The sequence below is a fragment of the Panthera leo genome, chromosome A1 (genome assembly GCF_018350215.1).
Source record: "Panthera leo isolate Ple1 chromosome A1, P.leo_Ple1_pat1.1, whole genome shotgun sequence".
Classification (NCBI taxonomy): domain Eukaryota; kingdom Metazoa; phylum Chordata; class Mammalia; order Carnivora; family Felidae; genus Panthera; species Panthera leo.
The window spans coordinates 22,115,001-22,141,186 of record NC_056679.1 but is presented as its reverse complement, the minus strand read 5'-3'; the positions used below and the strand labels follow the sequence as shown (position 1 = coordinate 22,141,186).

At 36.5% G+C, this 26,186-nt stretch overlaps 1 protein-coding gene across 4 annotated transcripts in view; it reads left to right on the top strand.

Annotated features, from left to right (window-relative positions):
* Positions 1-26,186, top strand: part of FNDC3A (fibronectin type III domain containing 3A) — a 143,240-nt gene that overhangs the window by 39,286 nt on the left and 77,768 nt on the right. For all 4 annotated transcript variants that reach the window (XM_042914279.1, XM_042914352.1, XM_042914116.1 and 1 more), the window contains exon 3: positions 4,041-4,116. In XM_042914279.1, coding sequence (XP_042770213.1) covers positions 4,041-4,116 — 76 coding nt within the window. The remainder of the gene's footprint in view (positions 1-4,040; positions 4,117-26,186) is intronic.

Here is a 26,186-nt window from a genome sequence, read left to right as displayed (position 1 = left end):
CTCCGAACTGTCAGTGCACAGCCTGACTTGGGGCTTGATCCCATAAACTGTGAGATCATGACCTGAGCCAAAATCAAGAGTCATCCCCCTTACCCCACCGAGCCACCAGACACCCCAATATTTTTATATTTGATCCCTTAAAATTTCGTCAGTCTTCCATAACTTCTCTAAGCCTTTGTATCTTTTTACTATCAAAGAGTTCAGGGAGCATTAAATTTTTATTATGTTCTTAGAGATTTTTACATGCTTTATTAATGAATATACTCAGCATATTTAGACCTTTAATGAGTGACATTTTCATTATATCCTTTGTGTTATGTTTTTAATATAACATTTTTGAATAACTATTTCCATGTATCATCATAGCCTATTTGTGAGAATAATTTATAGTATTATCTATAGTCATTGTCAATGCTAATCTGCCCTTTGGGTTAGGTATCTTACCCAAAACATGTTTCAAGCATATGTTTGTTTACTACTTAAGTAACGTAAATATTAGTATTTAATATTTAAGTTTAGAATACACTTAAAATGTTCACTAGTTCTGCATGTCTCTTCAGAATGTGAGAAGTTGAACTGTTGGTGGACATTCAAATAATTGCTTTTATCAACTCTTCACCCACTGTTGACTCTGTTAACTCAAACCAGGCATTAGAAGTTCCCAACATTTGCACTAAAGAATGATAGAGAACTGGCTGGCTGATATATTGTGTCAGGGGAGTCTTGAACATGGCAACAGCTCTGTTATTAGGGATGTAAGAAGTGAAAGAACCTGGGGAAGAAAGAGTGTAGTGAAACTGTCAGGGCTGAACTCTGATTTCATAAAGGGATTAGGGATTGGAAGCCAGCAGTACCTTTGAGATAAGTACAAACCTAAGAGCACAATCATTTGTTTTTGTGAAATTTGAAGATACTGAGGAATTTCATTTTTATAGCCCAATGAAGTACTAATCATTTTATGATACTCTATTTGTGAAATTTGCTAATTTTGCAAATAGAGGCATCCATGACATACATTACAAAATGATGGATAATTTATCAGGATTCCTCACCTGTCACACTTCTGAGAATTACTTTGTTTATAAGATATCTGTGGTCACTAAATTAGATAATACATGTTAAGAAGCTGTGTCATTATGATTATACAGTTTTGTGGCAATAATTAACCTCAGGTAGAATAACTAGTTCATCATTCATAGTTCCTCTCCTTTCTCCTTATCACATTGTACTATTGTTTATAATAAGGTTATGAAAAATTGTTCTGCATTTATGCAGATGAATATAAAGTGACGTAGGATTCTAGGGTCACTTGGGTGACTCAGTTGGTTACGTGTCTGACTCTTGGTTTCAGCTCAGGTCATGGTCTCACAGTTTGTGAGTTCAAGCCACGTGTTGGGCTCTGTGCTGGCAGCATGGGGCCTGCTTGGGACCCTCTTTCTTCCTCTCTCTCTGCCCCTCCCTTGCTCATTCTCATTCTCTCTCTCTCTCTCTCTCTCTCAAAATAAATAAATAAACATACCCTAGAATTTGATGGTCAGGGGAGGCCTCTCTGAAGAGATAACATTTGAGATAATGGAGTAATAAGAAGCAGGCCCCCTAAATAAAACCTGTGTACAGAGAGAAGTTCCTAGATTTTATAAAATGCATTTTAAAGCCATCTACTTGCATAAAATCTCCCAAGGTTCAAGAATCTCCTTAGGGGAAAAAAATCCCTGCCCAGAAAACGTGACTGACTACTTTTTCCTCTTGCTTTTTTTTTCTCTTGGTTATCCTTCACTCTGATTTCTGTTAAAGCTATTTTCTCATCCTCCAGCATTTCTTTTTATTCTGATTCATTATTTTCTTATTTTTGTTTCCTTTTTTTTTTTTTTTTTTTTTTTAACTTTCTTTGAGTTAACTATGCCTTTTCTCACTTATTGACTTGGGTGCTTACTAATTTTCAGTCTGTTCTAAGTATTTAAAGGCCTGTGTTTTTTGATAATACAATTTTGCCTTTATTTCAGGGCTTTAACTTAACATGTTTTTGTTACATTTCACTGCTGTTGATTTACTATTTTTCATTATGATTTCTTCCCCTAACCCACAAATTATTGAAGCTTTTTAAAATTTGCAAATGTATTTTTAAATTTCTAACTTAATTGCAAATAGAGGATATACAATATTAATTCTTTGCAATTTGTGACACTTGATTTGTGATGTTGTCTATAGTCCAGTCTTGTAATTTTCATTTCAATTCCATATGTGCTTGGAAAGAATATATATTTTCTAATTGTTAGGTGCAATATTCTTTACATGGCCACCAAATCAAGATTATGAATGGTGTTGTTAAGGTCTTCCATATCCTTGATGATTATCATCTACCTGTTCTGTTAATCACTGAGAAAAGTATTAAAATAGACCACCAAAATAGTAGGTTTGGCATTTTCTCTCTACCTTCTTTTAATCTAACTTATTTACTCTTTTTAATAGACAAACTTAGTCCATTTATATTTATTTTATTAATATATTTGGATTATTTCTAACAATTTATTTTGTTTTCCATTCACCCTACTTTTCTTCTTACCTACTTCCCTTGAAATGAGGGTCTTTCAATCTTTGCCTGAAATATTAACCAAGAAGGTGAAAGATCTCTACACTGAAAACTATAAAACTTTGATGAAAGAAATCGAAGAAGACACAAATAAATGGAAAGGTATCCCATGTTCGTGGATTGGAAGAATTAGTATTGTTAAAATGTCCATACTATCTACAGCCATCTTTAGATTCAGGGTAATCCCCATCAAAATTCCAATGGAATTTTTTTTACGGAAGTAGAGAAAACACTGCTAAAATTTATATGGAACCACAAAAGATCCATGAATATCCGAAACAATCCTGAAAAAGAAGGACAAAGTAGGAGGCATCATACTTCCTGAATTCCAGTTGTATTGTAAAGCTATAGTAATTAAAAGTTCTGGCGTAAAACAGAAAGGACCAAAGGAAGAGAATTGAAAGCCCATAAATAAACCTATGCATGTATGGTCAGCTAACATTTGAAAAGGAAGCCAAGAATACTCAGTGCAGAAAAGACAGTCTCTTCAATAAACGATGCTGGGAAAATTGGAATGTTTACATGTAAAAGAATGAAACTAGACCCGTACTGTACACCATTCACAAAAATTAACCGGAAATGGATTAAAGAGGGGAAAACTACATACCAAAATGTTCACTTCAGTGTTGTTTTTTTAATAATGGAAAAATTGAAAGCTACCCAAATTCCTTACATAAAGAAAATGGTTAAGTAGTTTATGGCGTGGTCATTGGAGTGGTTAATAGCATGGAAAAATCTTTTTAAAGTATTAAACATTAAAAAGATACCAAATTGGAGTTCTTACATGTATACATATATATAAATATGTATATACATATGTATGTATGTTAAGGGGGGAAACTAAGCCTATGCATAGGGAACAAGATTAAGAAATTTATCAAAATGTTAACAGTGTTTATTGTAAGATAGAAGGACTTCAGATTTTTTTTCCCAGTTTTCTGTTTTTCAAATGTCATAAAATTAGGGTGTATAATCTTTATAATGAAAAAAAAAGGTGAGATTAATTTAACAAATTCCAAAATATAACTTGAGATGTCCTACTAAGTCAAGTATGCTCATCTCAAGCTCTGCTTATCACTTTAATACTTTATCTTTTAAAAAATGAAATACTTAGCAACTAATGAACTAAGGATAGATGAGCCAAATATCCTGTGGTTTGACTCCCTCTGTGTTTCAGAGTAAAGTTTATTGCCTTTCCAATGAAAGTGTGCCACTGTATTTGTTTATTCCCTTACTTTTGGCTTAAGTCTCCAGAAAACTGAAGTAATACTTTAACAAATGTGTAAAATGTGTAATCCCATTTTCCCTCCCAGTGTCATAAGGTTAAATAGCTCACATCTGCTGTCCTGGCAAATATGTAATACTGTTTTATATATAATCTTGATTGTTATTATTTGCCTTATTATTTGATTATTTTGTTCTGATTAATACTTCTTTCCCTCATTTAAAGGTTATTCTGGTACAAGTTAACCCAGGGGAAGCATTTACAATAAGAAGAGAAGATGGACAGTTTCAATGCATTACAGGTAAGAATGGTAATTTGTTATCATTTGAGATGACAGAAATTTATAATACATAAAGGTGTATATGCTTATGGTTTCTTCCTTTCTTTCTCACTACCACTACCACACCAGCTCACAAACTCTGAATACCTTATGGTATTGCAGTAGTATCCTAATCAGTCTCTTTTCCCTGGTTTCTTGATTAGTCTTACATTCCCCTTCTCAAAAATCTTCATTGAACCCAGTTCAAGTTCCTTATTAGTCTTTCTAAAAGATTATTTCATGTTTCTAGTGTTGCTTTCCCTTTCCCTTTAATATTGTTTCCCTTTATCTTGCTAAGTTAGCTTATTCATTGTCTTCTTGAACCTGTCTTGTACTTTCTATACTCTTCTTATCTAGAATCGGCCCTTATCTCCACCATCTCTAGCCTATCCAAATCCTACCAGTGCTTCAATACCAAGTTCAGATCTTATCTTTAAAAGAATTTTTTTTTGTAAAGTCACTAGCCACCCTGCCACACACCACATTTATGACAAACTAAAACGTCTCCAGATATTACCATATGTTCCAGGGGAGGCATACTGAAGAACCACCACTCTAAAGAGAAGAGCAGTAAAAAGATCACTGACTTTGGTATTAGAGAACCTGGGTTTAAATCCCAACTCTGCTAACTTACTAGCTATATAGAACTTTTGCATGTCATTTAATCTCTATCAGCACATTGCAGTTTAATTGATTTTATAAGGAAAGAAATTCACAAATTATAGTTATAAATTAACTTTTAAAATAGAAGTTACTTGGGGTGCCTGGGTGGCTCAAATGGTTAAGCGTCCAACTCCCGATTTTGGCTCAGGTCATGATCTTATGGCTTGTGAGTTCAAGTGCTGCATTCAGGCTCTGTGCTGGCAGTGCGGAGCCTGCTTGAAATTCTCTCTCTCTCTCCATCTCTCTGCTCCTCCCCTGCTTGTGCTCTGTCTCTCAAAATAAAATAAACATTAAAAATAAATAAATAAATAAAAGTTATTTAAAATTCAAAGTCTGGTTATCTAACTGTGTTTAGCAGTTTTTGTATTTTAAGTCACACTATAATGGTAATGAGTATCCTCATTTGCAGGTGTGTTTGAAAAGATGTTGTATTAGTTAAAATGCTTCCATCATAAACAATATTTATTGAAAACAAGTTGAAGAAATATACAAATAAACCTAAGACATAGCTCTATTAGAAACTTACATTCTAAGAATTAGCCAGTATAAAAATAGAATTATTTTTATAAAATCCTAACTGGCAGGTAAAGACTGGCAGGACCCGAATAGCCTATTTAATTTATAATGTGCCTGTAGTATTAATAGTCTGTTTTTTTAATTTTTTTTTTTTTAACGTTTATTTATTATTGAGAGACAGAGCATGAACAGGGGAAGGGGAGAGAGAGAGAGTGGGAGACACAGAATTGGAAGCAGGCTCCAGGCTCTGAGCTATCAGCACAGAGCCCGACATAGGGCCCAAAACTTGCAAACCACAAGATCATGACCTGAGCCTAAGTCAGACACTCAACCAACTGAGCACCCAGGCATTCCAATAGTCTCTTAATAGTAGGAACTGACTACCATGTGAAGATACTTTTATGCAGTGATAAATTTCTTTGCTTCAGTAGAAAAGCGAGACTCCTCCCTGTATGACAGATTATAAGAGTGGACTCTTTGTTTTAAAATTACTGGGCAGAGTTTTTAAAAACACAGGATAGAAAAAGGGGAACCGTAAAGAAGGTAAAAAGCTTTCCCCTTTTCATGTTTTTGTTTTTCAAAATTAAAAGACAGGATGAATGTGGAAGGACTGATAGTGAACGAGGGCCTGGGGTGAAGTTTTTCTAAAGACCATCATGCTCTCGCTCCAAGCAAGAGAAGACAGGACAAGAAAAGACTAAGGACTACTGGGAGCTCATCTCCTTTTCTTCCCCTTTGCTATCACTAGTTTTTATTATGTAACAGACATCTTCCTGTATAGTTCTAGAGCTAGGTAAAAGGTAAGAGTAGAATTCAGTGTGGAGGCAACAGATAACAAAGAAGAAAGCCTTAAGGGAGAAAAATCATATGCCAGTGAAGCTCAGAGTAAATTAGGATCCTTGGCTCTAAGGCCATCAGGTTAGGAAAACTTTTCTCTTCACAGTCACTAGACCAATAAAAGAAAACCTCTGTAATGAAACCTAAAAAACTGGGATTATTTCCAGTGTAAATTAATAAACATTTGGCTTAATCCCATTTGTGAGGGTGCCTGATCCCATTTATGAGGGCTCCACTCTCATGATTTCATCACCTCCCAATGACCCTACTTCCTAATACCGTCGCATTGGGGTTAGGATTTCAACATATGAATTTTGGGGGGAATATATTTAGTTTTCAGCAGCACTGCATTGATAGGAGTGGCAGAGATGAGCTGCAGTGCCCAAGTGGGGTGTCAGAGCCTAAATTGGGTGAAGAGTTCATCCATATGAGAACAGCCAAGTGCAGAGAGTTAGAGCCCAGAGTGAGGAGAGAATTCACACAGCAAAGTGTCGTGATACAGGGACTCAGAGTCTAAGCAGGCTGATGAGCGTATCATCAAGAAGGGGTGGCCTGGTGTGGGATGTAAGAATCTCAGCAGGATAAAGAAGTCATCAATACAGTGAAGCAGCCCAGCATAGAGAATCAATGCCAGAATAAAGTGAGAGTACCTACAGGTGAAGGCAACCTGATGTAGGGAGTCAGAGCTGAGAATGAGGAGGTCATCTGTTTGGAAGGGTAGCCTGACATGTGTTGTCAGAGCCCCGGTAGAGTCAGACCATTCACACGATGGAGGTGGTCCTTAGTAGACAAAGCCCAAGTCACGTAAAAAAGACATCCACATAGAGGACGGTGTGGAGGGCCTCCACAGAGGGATGGCCTGGCATGGGGTGTCCCAGCCCCAGCAGGGTAATGAAAGTGTCCATACATTGGAGGTACTCATCAAGAAGAGTCAGAGCCCAAACAGTGTGAGGGCATTCGTGGGATAGGAGGTGACTTGGTTTGAGGTGTCAGAGCCCAAATGAGGTGAGGAAAATGTCTACATGGGAGGTAGAGGGTAGAATCCAGCAAGGAGAATCAGATCCTGGGTGTAGTGAGGAGGGTATCTCTTTGGCATGGCAGGAGATATCAAACCCCAGGAAGCACCCATCCACACATGGGGGACGGCCTAACATAGGAAATGAGAACCTGAGTGAGGTGAGGAGGGCATCCCCATAGAGGAATAACCTGGTGTATCAGAGCCCAAGCAGAGGAAAGAAGTAGTCCACATGATGGGCTGAGGGGTAGAATGGCCTAGTGTGGAGAATCAGAGCCCAAATGTGGTAAAAAGAGAATATACACAAAAGTGGAGTGGGTACTCCAGCACAGGTTGTTAGAGCTTGTGCGTGGTGACATGGAACCAAGGAGCGAAGGACACCTACATAGAGGGTTGTTAGAGGGTGGGGTGGGCTCGGTGTGGGGCGTTAGACCCTGAGTAGGATAAGGCCATACATGCCGGGGGACAGTGGAGGGCGGGAGTGGTGGCAGAGATGGAAGATTGATGACACACACAGGGGGACTAATTAAAGAAACAGTTCTGTTAAGAATGATGAGAGACCTGGGTTTCTTACTATCTAAGAAAGAATTTTAGGTATGGAAAGGGAAGAAACTAGAATGAATCCTGCTGGCAGTTGAATCGGAAAAATCAGACATTCCTGATTCTGGGTCTGGGGCAGAGAAAGTACAAGATGAGAATGGAACATATTGTTACCCCAGAGAGAGGGAAGATTGCAAAATGGATGGAGACATGTCAAAAGGATATAGTGACCGACTTGAAGGATATGGAGAAGCCTGGCAGGCACCATATTAATCAAGTGATGAAATTGTATGTCTTCAGTAATGGCAGGAATCAAAATTGTGTGCTACCTGATAATGATACATTAAGAGGAACATGATGTCTCTTCTGTGATATTTCTGCCACAAATGCATAATCTGAATCTAAACACAAGGAAATAATAGACAAACCCAAATCAAGAGACATTCTGTAAAATAACCCTTAATCTTCACAGGTGAAGACTGTGAAAGTCCAGGAAAGACTGAGGAACTGTTCAGACTGATAGACTGAAGGGACATGCCAACTAAATACAACATGTGAACCTGAACTAGATGCTTTTGCTAGAAAGCACATTATTAGGACAATTGGTGAATCTTGAATGGGATTTGAAAATTAGATGGTTTATTAGTTTCTTAGGGCTGCCATAACAAAGTAACACAAACTGGGTGACTTAAAACAACAGAAGTTTAATGTCCCATAGTTGTAGAGGCTAGAAGTGCAAGATCAAGATGTCAGCAGAATCGATTCTTTCTGAGGGAGAATTCATGCCTCTCTTCTACTTGCTGGTGACGGCCAGCAATCCTTGGGGCTTCTTGGCTTTAAAGGCATCATTTTAATCTGTTTCCATCTTCACATGGCATTCTCCCTGTGTCTCTGTGTCTTCACATGGCTGTCTTCTTATAAGGATACCATATTGGATTGGGGTTCCATTCTACTCCAACATGACCTCATCTTAACCAATTTTATTTGCAATGACCTCATTCCCAAATAAAATTGCATTCTGAGGTGCTGGTACAGAAGCATATCTTTTTTAGGAAACACAGTTCAATCCGTAACAGATAGTAATGAGGTATCAGTGTTAATTTTCTGGTTTTGATGGTTGTGTTATATCAGAGAATGTCCTTATACGAAATGCATATGAAAGTATTCCATAGGTGATGGGCCATCATGTCAGCATTTTCCTTTCAAATGGTCAGGGAAGAAAGTTCTTTGTACCAGCTAGACATGCAATTTTTTTGGCAGAACTTACTGTTTCAAATTTTTTGAGAATGATTAAGAAAATGATACTTTTTTTTCCTTTTTTTTTTTTTTTAGTGTTTATTTTGGTGGGGGGAGAGAGAGAGAGAGAGGTGCACATGCAAGTGGGAGAGGGGCAGAGAGAGAGGGAAAGAGAGAATCCCAAGCAGGCCTGAACCAAAGTCAAGAGTTGGACACTTAACTTGACTGAGCCATCCAGGCGGCCCAAGAAAATGATATTCTGTGTCTCAGAGAATTTATGGGAGGACTAGAGAACCAGACTCAAGGCTAATCTTCAGGAACAATGCCCCAAAACTATACTACAAAACTGGTCTGATTAAGAAGTCCTCATCAGTGCCAAGAGTGCCCTTTCTTCACTAAGAACTCAATATTACTTGCTTGTAGTACAGATGCCACTTCTGCCACAGGAATCTTGTGCTACCAACCACTGCCTTCTAGGTTATCAGCACCCATAGGACCAGTGTGGTCTTTACCTTGCACCAAGTCAACTCCTTCAACCTACAAAGGGGTTTCAGAGTCTGTGCACCAAAACAAATGACAGTATCCACTACTGGATAGATTTATCCAGAAAGAAAGACTTATCCAGAAAGGAAGACTTAACATTATGAATAGAACTTGATTATTTTAAAGAAAATTTTTAAGCTTATTTATTTATTTTTTGAGAGAGAGAGAGTGTGTGTATGCAAGCAGGGGAGCACTGTCATTGTAGAGCCCAATGCAGGGCTCGATCTCAGGAACCTGTAAGACCATGACCTGAACCAAAACCAAGAGTCAGACGCTTAACTGACTGAGACACCCAGATGCCCCAAGTGTCTGACTCTTGGTTTGAGCTCAGGTCACAGTTAATGGGTTCAAGCTCCACACTACCAGAACAGAGCCTGCTTGGGATTCTCTCTCTCTCCCCACCACCCACCCCCCCATCTCTGCCCTTCCCCTGCTCGTGTGCGCTTTCTGTCTCTCAAGATAAATAAATGAACTTAAAAAAAAAAAAAAAGAGACACTTAACTGAGTGAGCCACCCAGGTGCCTCTAGGACTTAGATGGGTTTTTTTGGTTTTTTGTTTTGTTTTGTTTTTTTAGAGAGAGGGTCCAAGTGAGCAAGGGACACAGAGAATCCCATGAGGGGGTGGAGGAGTGGGGAGAGTGGGGCTCACCTGAAGTGGGGCTCATGCTTACCTGGAGCGAGGTGCATGCTCACCTGAAGAAGGGCATCAGCTCCCCTGATGCAGGCAAGTTCAAAACAGTTGGCATATTACTCTGGTTAGATGGTATCCTTTTAACATATTTTGAAAGAAGTATTGACAAACTGAGATTGAACCCAGGAAGGCAGCCAGGAGAGCATACAGTCAAGAAATTATTCTTGTAAAAGACTATAAAAATACTTGAAGGATGTTTAACCTAGAAGAGAGCTGTGACTTGAAGACCTTGTTCTCAGCACTTTTAGAGGGAAAATTTTAGACTAACAGATGAGAGTTGCAGGGAAGCAAATTTTGACAGGGAAGAACTGTCCAAAAATTATGGTTCTATAAAAATGGAGTCATTGCTTTGTCACACCTGACTCCCATCATTGTATGTGCTCATGCATTGGGTTGGGTGGTATTATGAAAGTAATTCTTACATAGAAAAGAAGTTTGATTGGGTAAACTCCAGTATTTAACTAAAGATTCTTTGATTCCAAAATTACCTCTTAGTTAAACTGAGATCTCTTTAATTTTGGGAACGAGCACACTGACGGGGAGCCTGAAATTTAACAAGTATATCTGTGCCTGGGCATATTTCATAAAGTAGTTGAGCTAGTGAATGGTTATTGCTCAAAGCAGACCTGTGAACAGGATGCCAACTTGTAATGTATTAATAATCCTCATTCCTAATGAAATAAACACTTGAGGGAGAAACTTTCACTAACCTTCTGAAGCTTATAGGGGCAGGAACAATGATGCTGTCTTTATCTTGGTACATAAAACATTGAAGTGTTCAAGGATTATTAGCTTCCTTCTGTTTGGTTTCCTTAATGATAGAAATTGGCTCTTTTTCATCTCTGATTTTCTGTGCTGAAATAATGCCTTTAACTTAGTGGGCATGCTGTCAATATTTATTGAAATTAACTGCTAAAATATTTTTAAGTATATCAGTATACTTGTTTGCCTTGCTAAGTACTATCAACCAAAAATATACTTTTATACTTAGGGGTATTTTAGTTTATCAGAGTCTTCAACATGAGCACCAGTTAAGATTATAAAGTAATGTGGACATGTTAACTTAAATACGTAAAAAGTGAACCAAAGATAATGCCAGGATGTTGATCATTTGACCATCCTGGATTTCTGCTTATTTTCTTACGATTTGATTCCTGTGTGTAGAAAAAATGTCAAGGTGAATTCAAGTTTGTTGAGAAGTATTAACCTTTGCTTTCTCATATCTTAGCTTATGAGATATAAGGGAAGCCAATAACATAACAATCTAAGAATACGTTGATTCTGAGCCCCTTTACCACTAGAGTTAGTGTGACGTCAAGCTCCACCTCCCAAGTCCTGCTGTTTTCCTTTTTCTTCCAAGTGACTGTGTGCAACTTCTCAGCAGTTACTGATGTTTTCTCACCATTGTTGCTGCTGATGTTGCTTTCCATTCTACATGGGAAACCCCAGTAGGGGATTATTTGACTCTTGTTTCTTCTGCTGTCACCTCATTCAAGAAGTGACTAATACTGTTGCTCCTGCTGCAGTTATTATTGACACTTCCGTTCTCTTTTTTGTTCTCTTCACTGTTGCTGCTGTTCATCACTGCTTTTCTATTCTCACCTTGTCTTCTTATGTCCCTCATCCTGACTCTTCCTGCCATTAGAGGGGTTTTTGAAGTTAAGAGGTTTGTCCCAACTAGTAGGTACTACTTTGTTCTTCTCTGTGTGCTCTGGGATCATGGTGAGTATAACCAAATATCTGCCTTCCTTACAGTTAGTCTGCTCTTTCATATTTGTGATCTCCTTTGCAGAGCATTTTTTAGCAAGTTCTCCTGAACTGAGCCAGATGACTTTTGGGGTCCTTAATAAATACAGTATTTTATTAAATACTGATAAGCCCTGTATTCCATTAATCCCAACTCTGTTACCTAAGAGTGAGTTCTCTGCCCTCCAAAAGTTGGAATTCCTGGACTTGTTCTTCGCTGTGTTCTTGTCAGAATCCCTTATGCCCATCAGATCTAATCAAAGCCCTTTTCTCTCAGAATGTCTTTGTCAGGGAAGGAAGAGGAAGATGGAGTTCTCATGCAAGTGGAACTCCTAGTTGATCTGCTGTGATATCCTGGAATTCCCAAGACATGTATACAAACTATACCTCAGCCCCCTTGACTCTTGTTAGATATGTCAGGGTTTGATATTAAAAGTACCTCTGAAATTTATTAGAAGTTAAATGTCTATTGTTTTATATATCATTGTACAGTTACTATAACTAGCAGCATGAAATAACTGTACCTATAACTTTTCTTCCTAAATTCACAATAGAACTTCAAAGAAATAATAAGGTATGTGAACGAATTAATGGTTCATTGTTACAGGTACAGGTCTGAGAGTAAGTCCACCTGGGTTCTAGGACCAATGGGCACAATTCTAGGAAAACAGATTTAGCTCAGTATGAGAAAGATCTTTGTAATAAACAGAACTGCCCAAAAGGCCCAGGAGTGATCAGTTTCCATCCATCTTTGTAGGTGGTAATACATATGCTGGCTCTTCATGTGATGGGGCTATTAGAGAGGAGGTTTAATTTCTTTTGAGTGGATGCTTGGAGTTGATGCCCTTTAAGGTTCTTCATGAGTCTAAAATTTTATGATTCTGTAGCTTTGGGTAGATTACTTAAATTCTGGTCATTATTTTACACGTATGTGAAATAAGGGTGGGCAAGTGCAAATTTGATTAAGTTTCCACTGTTCAAGTTTTTAGGCATATGTAACTATGCCAGTATCTTATGCTGTATCTTAAATATATTTTAATAATAGGGAGATCAATATTCTATGAGTTTTTTTATAAGACCACTGATTTTCTTTGGCCTACTGACTTTCTATCACTACAAATCTGACTGAATTTAACCAAGTTCTTTAGGTTCTACAGAAACTATAAATAACTCAAGTAGAAACCATGTGTAGTAGATTCTTATTCCTATATAAGTAGGCATTATTTTACAATTTAGCAAACTAAACCATGGAAAAGTTAGGTCCTTTATATATTACTTACAAAATCCTAACCACCCTTAGAAAATAAAGCATTTTATTTTCAAAGGCAACTATTTTCATACTGGTAGAAAGTAACATTATTTTATTAAAGACTTTACCACTTACAATTCCTCTCCCAAGATAAAAACAGCAGTTCTAGTAGAGAGTCTTAAAATACTAGTTTTGAAACATTAATGAGTCTTGTTTGTAAAAATGAATCATAGCAGATCATCCATTCATAAATCCAGCCCATTTTAGGTTAAGTGAATGACTATGACTCATCCTGAGTACATTGTGTAATAGTCCCAGGTTGTCCCTAAAAGCTATTAAGTGCTACTTTTTGAGAGAAGCCATATTATATATGACTTAGTGAAGAGAAAATTGCAACATTGATGCCAAAAAGGAAAATATAGGCAAATTCAGTTGTCCTCAGTTCTTTATGTTCCTAATGAATAAAATATCACTGTTAAAGTTATTCTTCTGGAAATAGAAAATCTAAACCAGTTTAGTAAGTTCTTTTAAAATAAGTGACAAAAATCTTGATTAAAAAAATTCTAATGAATAATGGCAAAAGGAAATTAAGACCCAGAAATACAGATATGTGCAATAGCTTGTATTAACTTCTCAATAAGTATTTATAAGCCTGTTGCATTCTGATACTTTTTATATTGGTTAGTGACTAAAATGAGCCTTTTGGGATCTGTGCCTTCTCTGAGCTGGCCTCACAAAATGATGTTTTATTAAATAGACAAATATGAATATAAAATGTTTATTTTGGGTAGAATTCTCTCTCCCCTTCAAGTGACCCTGTTTTCCCTTTTAGGAAAGAAGCCACTTATTAAAGGTAGATTACAAGGTGGGAAATGAAGAAGATAAGAACAGATTGACTTACAATGGAAAGTATGGAAAGATTAGACAATTTTAAAGGAAAGAATGAAAAATGAATATAGCTACTTTAATTAATTAGAGTCAGAAGTAGAAGAAGAGCTAAAAGATCTTTAAGCAGATTTTTAACTCTTAAGAACTACATATGTGAAACAGTGTCTGTTTAGTTTGATTTTTAAAGCTGCCTTTTGAATATATAATTCTAAATGCTTGTTAAAAAATGTATGTCTAAGTTAAAGAAAATGGTAATGTGCTTTCATGAGGGAGAGGTTGCTATGGTTTTTAAAAATTAATGACTATGTGGTCAGTTATTTTTGTTTAAAAGTAGTTATATTTAGGAAATAGAAAAATAGAAATAATACACTTTCTATAGAAGAAATTTTGCTATCTGTTCCTAATTTCTCAGATATTTGCTTCTCCCTAGATTATTATGATTGGATTTTTATTAGGATCAAATATCCATTGGTCTTTGATTAAAATTAGCATCATTATTTGTTTGCTTAGGTTAAGATTAGCCCAATAAACATACTGTCTTTACTGAACATTTTTAGCCTTTTATATATGAAACAACTGAGGAAATGTGCAGTTATAATGAAGTCTATTCCTGGCACTGTGTAGGCACTCAGTAAATATTTAATTGAATAAATGATCTCAGTAGATAATTATGTACAATATATAGGTTATCTCTTATTTTTTTGTACTACCTGTGTTTTCCCCTGAAATACTTGTTTAAAATCCCATTTCATCATGAAATAACTTGGAAACTGAGGCCAAAGGGATTGTTTTTGGGCTATATTGATTTTATTTAGCTTTGTATATCACAGCTTGACTCAGAATTCTCCTAGCATGGGGAAATAATCAACAATAGGTAGTAACCACAGTGATTGTATAATACTAGTACTGCTAGAGAATTACTGCTACACTTTTGTGAAGGTCACTGGTAACCTCTCTATTACTAATATGAGTGGTCTTGGTTCTCATCATACTTAACCTCTCTAGCAGGATTTCACACTGTGTATTATTTATTCCCCCCTTGGAACATTATTCTCTTGACTTTTCCTTTTATAGTTTACATATTCTCCTGGTTTTTCTCCTATCTTCCTGGCAACCCCTCTTCAGTCTTTTTGTTTTGTTGTGTTTATTTTTGAGAGAGAGAGAGAGTGCGAGTGGGAGAGGAGCAGAGAGAGGGGGACAGAGGATCTGAAGTGGGCTCTGAGCTGACAGCAGTGAGTCTGATGTGGGGCTCAAATTCATGAGCCGCAAGATCACGACCTGAGCCAAAGTCAGATGCTCAGCCAGCTGAGCCACCCAGGTGCCCCCTCCTCAATCTTTTTTGATGTATATTAAGATAGGAGTTCAAAAATATGTAGCATATAAGTAAAATAAGCCAGTCACAAAAGGGCAAATACTTAAGATTCCTCTTAGTCAGATTCATAGAGGCTGAAAGTAGAATGGTGGTTTCTAGGGGGGCAAGGGAGAGAGATGAGGAATTACTGTTTAATGGGTACAGAGTTTCAGTTTTAAAGATAACAAAGGTCTGGAGATGGATGATAGTAATTTTTTTGATGGTGATAATTATTGTACAACAGTCTTCTTAATGCCCTAAGTTGTACACTTGAAAATAGTTAAAATGGTTAATTTTATCCATATTTTAGCCACAAATTTCAAAAATAAATTTTAAAAACTTTCATTTTTACCAAAAAAAAAAAAAAAAAGTATGTAAGATACCTGAAGCCAGAATTTAAATGATGTGGTAGAGGGACGCCTGGGTGGCTCAGTCGATTAAGCATCTGACTTCGGCTCAGGTCATGATCTCACGGTTTGTGGGTTCGAGTCCCGCGTCAGGCTGTGTACTGACAGCTCAGAGCCTGGAGCCTGCTTCAGATTCTGTGTCTCCCTCTCTCTTCCCCACCTCTACTCTCACTTTGTCTCACTCTATCTCTTAAAAATAAATAAATGTAAAATAAAAAAATTTAAAAGATGTGATAGAATTGTAAGATAGCCCTCAAGGTCATTGCCCCCTATTGTACACACCTGGGACCATGAATATGATGAATTTTACTTCCATAATTAGGTTATATTATACAGTGCAGCTGACTTAAGAGAGATGATCTGGGGTGAACCTCAACTAATCAGGTCAACCTTTAAAAAAGGGACTGGACTCTTCTAGAAGTAAGAGATTCAGGAAAGGACCATGTGGCAAAGAATGTGGCCTCTAGCTGAGAGTGGCTTCCAGAAAGCCAATGGCCAGCAATGAAATGAGGGTCTTGGTCCTACAACCGTAAGAATCTGAATTCTTCCACAACCCCCATATGAGAACACACCCTAACCAACACTTTGATTTTCACCTTATGTATCTTGAACAGGGAACTTAGTCATACTGTGCCCAGACTTCTGAACTACAGAACTGTGAACTAATAAATGGATGTTTTTAAAACCACTAAGTTTGTGCTAATGTTACACAGCAATTGAAAACTAAGAGAAATAATACAAACTTTTTTCTCTTTCGAATTATAGTTCAAAGATAGGCAATTAGTGCTTGTGTGGAGTTGTCTGCCCCAAAGGTGACACAGGGACCCAAGTTACTTCTGTCTTGGTCTGCCATCCCTAGGATATTGTGCTCATCTGCATGAACCAAGCTGGCTCACCACCATGTCTGTGTCCCGGACTAAATGCAAAAGGGGAAGAGAAAAAGAGATTTAAGATACACCCTCTTCTTTAAAGACATACCCTGGAGATTATGCAGATCACTTCTCACATTCTAATTGACCATAGCTTAGTTGCAAACAATTTTGGAAAGTAATGAATAAATGCCACAGAGTACAGAATAATAATAAATCTTGAAAGATCCTCTAAAAGTAAGTACAGTGTTTACCTATGGGGTGGTAGTGCATGAAGTGGGGAACAAGGATAGAATGAAGATTTTCTCTCTATACTTTTTTACATTTTTCATTTTTGAATCTTGTAAATGTACTTCCTATTAAAAATAGCATTTTATTCCGGGGCACCTGGGTGGCTCAGTTGGTTAAGCACCTGACTTCAGCTCAAGTCATGATCTCGTGGTTCATGAGTTCAAGCCCCGTGTTGGGCTCTGTGCTGACAGCTCAGACCCTGGAGCCTGCTTCAGATTCTGTGACTCCCTCTCTCTCTGCCACTCACCTGCTCACACTCTCTCTCTCTCTGTCTCTCAAAAAATAAATGTTAAAAAAAATTAATAAAAAAATAAAAATAGCATTTTAAGTAAATAAAACAAGTGCTGTAAGTAAGAAACTTGCACCTCCCTTCTTTCTTCTCCCCCCCCCTTTTTTTTCCCTTCTTTCTCTTTACCCAAAAAATATTTATTTACCTTTCCCCAGCAACTTTTCACTTGTCCCTTTGGAATTTTCTCTCTATTCTTATTCTTTGTCCACCAGCAGAATTGGATTTTTGAGCTTTTTAGTCAGTGATCTTGGCCCAAAGGAAGCCATGTCAGATATGTTTGTCAGGTAAATGTATATAGATATATACATAGGATTAAGTTACATTAGACATTTTTAAATGTTTGATACATTCAGATATATTCTACAGTAATTAATAATAAAAGGTCATTCCACTTTTCTTGTTATTGCATGTGCACAGTATTTTAACTACATTTTAGGCCATATCAGTTTTCACTGGTGACTGTTTATAGCAGAACCATACTATCATTCATAAAGTTGAGAGAGTAGTCAGTACATTCTGGACTTGAAATACCCTTCTGGACAATTCACTTGGAAATAAGTTAAGAACTTATATCTATATGAAGCAATTACTTCTTCTTAAGTGATATAGAGATAATGTGATTCGATCAAATCTGCCTAACTAGATGTATAAATTGGGGAAATTTCCACAAATAGCCACGTTAGAGAGCTGTACTTTTCTAACCAGATTTGATTAAAACTTGTCACAAAAATCCATTTAGCCATGTATTACACCTGAGTAGTTTTATGGCCTTTTAAAAACATTAGTCCCACATTGATTAGGACCCAAATCTATTTACCGAAAAGTCTGTGTCACTTTTGCTTATTTATTTTACAACTCCAGGGATTGGCCTTCTTAAAACACTACTTTTTTTTTTTTTTTTTTTTTTTTTTTAATCACTGTGCTAAAAACCAGAAAAACCTTGCCTTCTCCCATTTTGTATAGTATGGAACCCTTAGCCTAATCTTCTAGGCACTCCATCCCTGGTTCCAATCTTTCTTTCCAGCTTTACTTCAGAAATCTTCCGGTCCAAATATTGCAAGATTTGTAGGTCCCCTAATCTCTACATATTTCTTGCCAATACCCCCTTCATACCTTTGTTCACGTTGCGTCATCTTAGAAAAATCACAGAGTGTGCACACACATTTCTACCTGCTCATCTTTTGGGCAAGAAATCTTCATCAGTTGGTTTTAAGATATTTTCACTGAAGATGATGTTAGTAGATTTAATAACTCTAGACATAAAAGTGTATGCTTTAAACTTTAACCTAGCACAGAGTGTTCTTGTAAAATACCTTTCCTATCAACTGAAAAGCAGAAAGCCCTTTTCCAAGTCATTTTACTGAAAATGTTTACAAAATAAACACTTATAGTCAACCTTGGTAAACAGAATATACAGAAAACAATTCAGAATCATTATAAACATTAATATGTACTGTTATTATTTAGAAAATTGAGTTGATAAATTGCTTAGTCTAGATTGAAGTATAGCCTAGAGGGTTTTTTTTTAATTCATTCTTTCATTTAGCAAATTATGAACTTATTATGTACAGTCACCATTGCAAAACTGAAGACATAGTGATGTATAAAATAGACATTATCCCTGCCCATCATGAAGTTTATAGTTTCCTAGGGAAGACAAACAGTTAAGGAATTCATTAGAGTGAGAGAAGTGCTATGATGGAAAAGAACAGGAAGGGTGCTCACAGTAGGATCATCCAAACAAGTTTTGGGGTTAGGACACTCAAACGATGAGTTCTGTTCTCTACTTTTTACCTCTTCAAATAGAACATTAAAAATTCTTATTAATTAGTGGTTTTATTTAATTAGAACTTGAATCTTGAAGGACATTAAGGATATAAACAGAATTAGCTTTCTTTTGTAATTAGGAAAACTATGACTTTAATGAATATATATGCATCAAAAAAATTGGGGGCACATTTCCTTCCAGTGCCTGTCCCTGTATGGTAGGATTACCATAGGTAGGAGTTTCTTTCTTCTTTACGTTTTCTATATAATGTAATAATTTTGGTTATCAATTATAATATTGATTACAATATTAATTGCTTAAATAACAGATATGAAGTTTTAGCCCCTTTTAAATTATTTAGTCCAACTTTCATTTTTAAAAATGTATAGATTATTTTCTTTAAAGCTGAGGCCTTGTAAGGCTCATTAAGGAAAATGGTGAACCATATAATGTATTTTGGTACAAATAAATGGATGTTTTAACTACTAAAAACTAAAAAATGGGACATACTAAGCTTATTAAGTACATAATAGTCTGACGATTTTTGAAAATTAAGGGGGTGGAAGAAAAGAAATGTATAAATTTGATACCATAGTATAGAACTGATTTAAAGAATTCTGACACACAAGGGGACATATAAGAAACCCAGGGCAAAAAAAACCTTTAGATGTTGAGGATTTTGTCCAACGCCAAAAAAGTTATCTGTATAAGCCAGACTATATTTATGGAAGAAGATATATTTGTTTGGATCCTCTCTTTTTAGCTAAACCATTCTGTGAAGAGATGCTAAAGAAAGAAACCAGTATTACTGCAGACCTATTTTGTGTTCTACATACATTTGCCTAACCCTATGAAAGAATGTCTTAGAAAAATTACCTTCCTTATTAAATAAAAACCAGACTCTCTAAGTTCAGTAGAAAGATCTGGTGAGAAGGGCAACAATTACAAATACATAGATTTACCTTAGTTTAACCTTGTAGTAACTACAACCACAATTTTGGACTCAAAGAAGTGTTAATTAAACATTCTAACTCAGGTATAAACCTTTCTATTTTTTCCCCAAAGTATATAGCTATGATAAGGCAAGCCTAGGTTGTTCAGAGAACATTTATATAAAGTTATAGAGATTACCATGAATTTACATAAACTGATTCACATACCCTTATACCATCTGCAGAAATTGTCCCAGGAAACAGAAAAGATCTTTCCTGGTTCCTTTTGTTATGTGACAACATGTTGAATGTAATTTTTACTACTTACCTAGAAATAGAAAGAGGAAAATATCATTCTCTTCTTCCAACTTATCTAGGACTCATCTCACAATTCTCATTTCCTCTATCATAGCAACCAACATAGTTTCATTTCTTAGACCCTTTTTATGTCTATAGAAGTATGGCTTGTGTCTTGTGACTATGGTATTATATTAAGGCACATATAGACATGTCACCAGTAACCATAAGAGTCATACAATAACATAGTAATTGTGGTGGTAAACAGTTTTCTTGCAGTTGTGTATTAATTGCTCTAAAGCTCCAGTGGTTAAGTAACTCTTGGCCAGAGTCATAATTTAAACATAGAATTCTGATCCCAAAACCTATGCACTAACATTATTTGAAAATGTTGATTCATTTTTAGAGATTTTAATTAAATCCTGCTTTTATTTTCTGTGGATCAACAAAGTTCTCTGTCTTTAACATCCCCTTGTGCTTTATTTTATCATATAATCTTTCACCATTTTTGGAAAATCCTTTTATCATTACAATGAAAGATCTTCATTTCAATATTGTAACATTCTTTAAAATCTTAATATGTTGGAATTCCTTACCCTTTTGTACTCAGTCTCCCATACTCAGGCACTCGCCAGAACACAAAACAGAATAACTAAAGCCATGCTCTTTTCCTGGAAAGACAATTTGCCATAAATCTTTTGTGCTGTCCTAAAGGAAAGCTCAATTCTTGACAGCCATTTGAGAAACCTAGACCCTGGCTCACAGCCTACTACGGGAAACAGGCAAGTAACCCACAGTTAAAATGCAGTAGAATATATATTATGATGGAGTTAGGTATGCCCAAATATCTGTGGGAGGCCAGAGAAGGAATACCTAACACAGCTTGGAATAGCTGTTGAGTGCTTCCAGGAAAAGTTGATGCTCAAAGAAACAGATGTTTAGCCATAAGGGGAAAAAAAAGAGAAATATCTTAGAGGCAGAAGGAATCACCTGTGCAAAGGCATACTGCACGGACATCAGAGGAGACTGAAAAGGTGTGATTAATTAGATAGATTGGAGAACATTGTACATGGAGAGGTATCTGAAAAGGAGACTAAAAATGGAAACAGGCTATGTAACAAATCCCTTCATATGTAACTCCAAAAATTTTGGATTTTATCCTGAAGGGAACGGGGAGCCACTGAGGGTTTTAAACAGGAAAATAACCAAAAGAGTAGTAATAATGATGAAATATGGGGAGCTCAGTGTGGGGGGTAAGAAGAGACTAGGCTGATGTATAATTTTCAGTCAGTTGAGCAGAAAGATAAAGGAGGAGAGCACCTTTTACTATGCTAAATAATGTAGAAGGAAAAAAGGATTGGTTTGGGTAAAAAGATGGAAACGATGAGTATGGTAGGCTCAAAGTACCTTTTGGTTTTATAGATCTTGCTCATAAGAAAGGCTTGGAGTGTGTACTAGTCAGGATTATCCAGAGAAACAGATCCAATAGGATATACGTAGATATGTATCAGAAGAGAGTTATTTTAGCAATTAGTTTACATGATTTTAAAGGCCAGGAAGTTTCATGATCTGCCTTCTGCAAGTTGGAGAACCAGAAAAGTTAGTGATAAAATTCAGTCCAAATCCAAAGGCCTAAGAATCAGTGGGCTGATGGTAGGCATGAGAACCAGGATTACTGATGTTCAGGGGCAGCAGAGAGAGTGAATTTGTTCTTCCTCCACTTTCTTGTTCTTTTCCGGCCTGCAGTAGATTGGATGCTGCCCACCCACACTGGGAAGGGCCATCTGCTTTTCTCAGTTCACCAATTGATGCTAATCTCTCTTGGAAACACCCTCATAGACACACCCAGGATTAATGTTTTACCAGCTATCTGGGCATCTCTTAGTTCAGTCCAGTTGACACATAAAATTAACCATCACAGAATAGAAATTGTGAATTTGTCAATATGTAATTTGAAGCAATGAGTTTGAATGTGTTCTTCAAGAAAAGTATGCAAAGTGGGGGCACCTGGGTGTCTTGGTTAAGTGTCCAACTTCCGCTCCAGGTCATGATCTCACAGTTTGTGAGTTCGAGCTTCAGTTTGTGAGTTCGAGCTCTGTGTCGTGCTCTGTGCTGACAGCTCAGAGCCTGGAGCCTGCTTCAGATTCTGTGACTCCCTCTCTCTGCCCCTCCCCCACTTGCACTCTTTCTCTCTCTCTCTCTCAAAAATAAACATTAAAAAAAATTTTTTTTTAAGTAAAGTATGCAAAGTAAGGAGAAAAAGATTGAAATTGGAAGCATGAGAGACCTGTAACATTTATGGGATTGGTAAAAAAAGAATGAATAAGGTAACATACAAAGAAACATACTACAGGTCTCTTCTATCTATTCCCTTCAAGGTTAGAGCAGTATAACAGGTACTGTAAGATTGTTAGTAAGTATTATAGGAGGTAAAAAAAAGCCAGTACATTTGAGTTGTTTAAGGAAATAAAATTGATTTGCTGTAGACCTTACCAACACCTTTAACAGGCCATTCATCATCAATTTTCAAGATGTGTTTGTCATTTGTAGCATCTTCTAAACTCTTTTGACAATAGAATCCTTTTTTAGAAGTACCTTATGGGGACGCCAGGGTGGCTCAGTCGATTGAGCTTCTGACTTGATTTTGACTCAGGTCATGGTCTTGGGATTGTGGGATTGAGCCCTGTATCCTACTCCACTCTGAGCATGGAGCCTGCTTGAGATTCTCTCTCTCTCTCCCAATGCCTCCTCCCCTGCTTGCACTTTATTTCTCTAAAATGAAAAAAATAAGGGCACCTGGATGCCTCAGTAAGTTAAGCATCCAACTCCTGATTTTGGTTCAGGTCATATGATCTCACTGGTCCTGGGATTGAGCCTGTGTTGGGCTCTGTGCTGACAGCGGGGAGCCTGCTTGGGATTCTCTCTCTCTTTCGCTACCCCTCCCCTACTCGTTCTCTTGCTTTCTCTCAAAAATAAACAAACATTAAAAAAATAAATTTTAAAAATTAAAAAAAAATAAGTACCTTATGAAACCAGATTTTGTAGAATCACATTTCAGAAACAACTCTCTTTGAGCAAACTCTAAGCTTCGGCTTTCAACTTCTAATGTTTGGATACTCATCCCCAATGCCACCCTAACCCACCCTCTTGGGAGGGGAGGGAAACAACATAAAGAGAGGTAAAAGACAAAGAAATAGAAATATTTGCCGCCTATCAAGAGCTAACTTCTTAAATGTATAAGGAACCCTTGAAAATCCAGTAGAGAAATAGGCAAAGGCTAGGAGCAGACCGATCACAGAAAAGGAAAAATAAATAGTTCTTTCTTAAAAGTTTAATACGGATATTCAACCTTACTCATAAGAAAATGCAAAATAAACTATATCGAGATGCTGTCTTCACCTTTCAGATTGGCAAATATCAAAAAGTGTGGTAACTACTGGGAAGGGTGTGTTAATGAGAAATACATTAGTATAAACTGATATCTGGTAATGTCAAAAATGTAAATTTCTCTGAAGCAATTCCACTTCTAATAATTTATCCTACAGATACACTTACACATTTATGAAATGATGTTTGTACAGAGATGTTCATTGCAGCATTGTTTGTAATAGTAAAAGGTTGAAAATAACTTGAATGTCTATCAATAGGGGAGTAAAATAAATTATGATACATTGTAACAGTGAAATACTGTGCAGCTATTAAGTGAAGCGGCCCTACATGTACCATTTGGAAAGATCTCTAAGCTCTATCATTAGGTGCAAAACAGTGTGTATAGTATACTATCATTTGTATTTTTAAAAGAATATACATATAATTGCTTTTACATGCATAGAATATCTCTGAAAAGATTTACAAGAAGCAAAGAATGGTTGCTTTGGGAGACAAACTGTATGGTTGGGGGACAAGGTTGAAAAGGAATCTCAAACTTGCAATCTAAATATTTCCAAAGTGTTTTATGGCCACAAGCAAAGAGCCTGGGAAGAGCCACGCCTCCTCCCTTTCTCACCTTAATCTCATCATAAATGATCTACTCTGTATTTCCCCGTCTGGTAATGTTTGAAGAGAATGAAAGGGATATGAAGCCTCTATCTGTGTCTTTCCTTTCGTGGGAGTTTTTTCTTCCCTTCATAGTCTTTAGCAAGCCATCAACACAGTGAGTTTTTAATCTCCTTTTTTCCATTTAAGATCATGTTAGCTGGTAAGGACTTGCCCTGAGAAGGATGGGATGAGGAGGATATAATAGTGGCCAACGGCAAATGATCAAAATACATAAATCATGACAGAAAAATAAGAGCTTATAGTCCAGTCTTCTCCTGATGAAAGTTGATGTGTAGTGGAAAAGTATAACAATGTTTTCAATTGTGAAATAGCATTTGGTTCCTACTGTGAAAAATCTAGATTTAAAGATTACCCTTCAAAAAGAACCAGAAACACAACTATCTCAGTAATTTTTATGTCTTCCAAATGTTTCTTTCAGATGATTACTAGTTTTAAAAAAACAACAACCTTAGAATGAAGGAGAGCCCTTACTTTTCCTCTCTTTTTTTAAAAACAATTTCTCATAGGAAATGACATGAAAGTAAATGCCTGAGAGCATGGGAAAGGATCCTTGGCATATTTTCAAGTTAGTCTGATTATGTCAGATTAATGATGATAGAACAAAAAGGTTGTTAAATTTACCTTCAGTTCTCATCTCCCATCAGCTTTCCAGTTCTCCTGGGAAGTGATAGTCTTTGAGGAAAAGGAATGTTAATGTTTAAGTGTAGACACCTAATTTCTTCTCAGAAGACCCTACAAGGAGAATGTGAACATTCTGTGGCAAGCCTCCAGAGATAGGTTCTGTTCCTGTTAGAGAAGTGAAGATCTCTAATTCTAAGAGGGTTAATTCAGGGCGAAGATATTTTGAAAACTTCTATATAGTTACTCGTGGTAAACCATCTTCTCCAATCCATCTGTAACTATAAAAAAAATCAATATTTTCATGTCAATAAAACTAAAAATAGGGAAAGCCCAAAGAAGAAATGGTAGTGGAAAAAAGACTCTGAGGTAGCTATGAATTGTGAGGCCATGGAATGTATTGCTCCAAATCTCAATGTAAATGTTATTTGTCAGGCACAGCATTTTATATAAAAAAATAAATGTGGCATATTCTTCAAAAGATCTGTCTACAGTGTGGCTACAGAAGCCATTTTCCGGATAACGCAGTGGCTGGTAGAACCTTAAGACAGGTTTTAAAAGATCTAGACCTTAAAGCACAGAAGATGTAAGGAAATTTAAAGATAAATATATACAGTGGGTTATGTGGGAAATCTGTAATTAAAATTATAAAGCTCAGCTATTATGTAAAAAAGAATATCATAACCCTTTTTAACATTAGCAGTAGTGATTTAATGCAGTCTGTGCATGTTCAATGACTGGTCTGCCCTGTTATGTAGGCACTTTTTTTTCAACCTCTGTGGCCTTAATGTTTGATCCTGACAGGATTTGCGTCACTGATCCATATCACTGCCAGTGTGATGTCAGCATGTGGGTGTGCAGTTACTGAGAGATAGTTAATCTAATGTGCTGCAGTAAAATCTCAAGCACTATTTCCTACTAGAATAACAAAGAATGATTCATCATTGTTCACATTAGACTGATACTAAAAATAGTAGTGTTCACAACCTGCTGCATCCATGCATGTTAATATCACAGCCTTTGTTGCTTTCTAAACAAGAACATTAAAAATAACTTCTTTAGAAACAGGTACTTGACAAATACATCTCCTACTTCAAGTTTTTTATCTATATACAGTTCAATTTAGTGCTAACTAAATTGTACCCATGATATGATAGTCCTTCAAACTTTTTTCTACTTAGTGTGCTTATCACTGATAAATCTAAATGCTTAGTAGCAAATCTAATTATATAAATTTTTAATTAGCT